General features: G+C 41.8%; 1 protein-coding gene across 1 annotated transcript; it reads right to left on the bottom strand.

The window, feature by feature from the left end:
• Positions 1-783: 783 nt before the first annotated feature.
• LOC133784858 (uncharacterized) lies at positions 784-1,431 on the bottom strand. The gene has a single exon (XM_062224131.1). The coding sequence runs from the start codon at positions 1,429-1,431 to the stop codon at positions 784-786; it is 648 nt and encodes a 215-aa protein (XP_062080115.1).
• Positions 1,432-1,664: the final 233 nt, after the last annotated feature.

The raw sequence follows: 1,664 nt of genomic DNA, 5'->3' as shown, positions 1-1,664 counted from the left end.
CCTGACTATCACACCTCATTAGTGCCATCCCCGTTTGAAAGTCCTTCACAGAAAGCCAAAGGGATCAAATTCAACAGAAACTTGGTTATCAGTGGTGAATTTACGAACCGAAACTAAGTTTTTAATTAAATTTGGAGCATGAAGGACATTTTTTAACACTAATGGAGGATGGGGATAAGCTAAATTAGCACTACCAAAACCACGAATAGGAATAGAATGGCCATTTCCAACAATTATACCATGACTTTTGCTCAAATTAGAATAAGACGGGAGATTACCTTCCACAGATGTCATGTGAGATGTCTCCCCGGTGTCCATGTACCATGACGGATCAGGTTGAGCAAGACTGAGAGTATGAAGAGGTGCTTCAATATCAGTTGGGCTAGGTGCATTGGCATTATAAGCTCCCTGTTGATGTTTTGGTCAAAGAAGACCATGCTGTGGTGGTCGAGGAGTGAAAGTGGGCCTAACCCAATTGTTGTAGGAAGAATATGGAGGAGGGAAAGTCCATGGAGCCCACTACATCCAAGACCCAGGCTGCCACTGTTGTGGGTGTCTTCCACGTCCGCCACCATTACCGGACCTACCAGTTGAACCACTGCCGGAGTTGTGACCACCCTTGCCGGAGTTCCGACCGCCATAATTCTTATTGTTTTTTCTGTTATTACCATTTTTGTCACGGTAATTATTATTATGACGATTATTATGATTAGAATTACCTTGAGAAGGATTTTGGTGTTTCATATCATCATCTAAAGTTTGGGAATGTGCTACAAGAGCAGATTATTGTTTTGCTCGCTCTAAAATGGTGGTCTCCTCCAAGGCGAGTTTGGAACGGGCTGTAGCAAAACTAAGTAGGCTTTTCTTGTTTTGCATCACAATGAAAAAATTAGAATATTGTTCTGTCAATCCTTGTAGCATTCTCAAAACCATACTTTGATCATTGACGGGAGCCCCGACATTGGCGAGTTGATCGGCAAGACTTTTGAGATGATTGCAATACACATTTTTCGTCGAAAAATCAGCAAGACTTGTGTTGGTAAATGCCTTATTGAGATACAAGGCCCTTGAGTTTTTATTATCATGAAAGAGATCCGCAACACTGTGCCAAGCATGTTCAGCCGAGTCGTCATCGATGAGAATGGAGGAGAGGATGTCGGAGGAGACCGTGGCATAAATCCATCGTAAGATCGCCGCTTCAAGTCGTTTCCAGAGAGGGAGATCATCGGCTTTTGCCTTATCATACGCAACTTTCTCTTTCGCATCAGTGTGTGGGATGATATGTTCAAGCACGTTATGAACCCTGGCTTGAACCTTGAATAATGCCGCCCATGAATGGTACTGTCCTGATTCCAAGTCCAATGTGATGGGGATGAGAGTTTTCACATTGGTGATGGCTAAGGCTAAATGAGATTTGGAAGTTTCAGCCATGGTGGATATCAACACAATGAAAAGAAAGAGGGAGGATGAAGAGGAAGGTAACTGAGTAAGGTTGCAAAAGCGAGAGAAAGAAACCTTAGTCTCATGATACCATGAAAGAATATAATTCCTTGCCTTTCATTGATAGTCAAAGGTTCATAATATACAAGAAAATGCCAATGGTTACAAGTGTGATATTAGGCTAATAATGAGGAAACAAATATTACCTAATAAATACAAATAAC

Source organism: Humulus lupulus, chromosome 6 (assembly GCF_963169125.1).
Source record: "Humulus lupulus chromosome 6, drHumLupu1.1, whole genome shotgun sequence".
Taxonomy (NCBI): Eukaryota; Viridiplantae; Streptophyta; class Magnoliopsida; order Rosales; family Cannabaceae; genus Humulus; species Humulus lupulus.
Note: the sequence above shows the minus strand (reverse complement) of the source record. Positions and strands in the feature narration are given on the sequence as shown.

Excerpts from the sequence above, each read along its gene's own strand:
- LOC133784858 (XM_062224131.1), bottom strand. The coding sequence starts at position 1,431 with ATGGCTGAAACTTCCAAATCTCATTTAGCCTTAGCCATCACCAATGTG.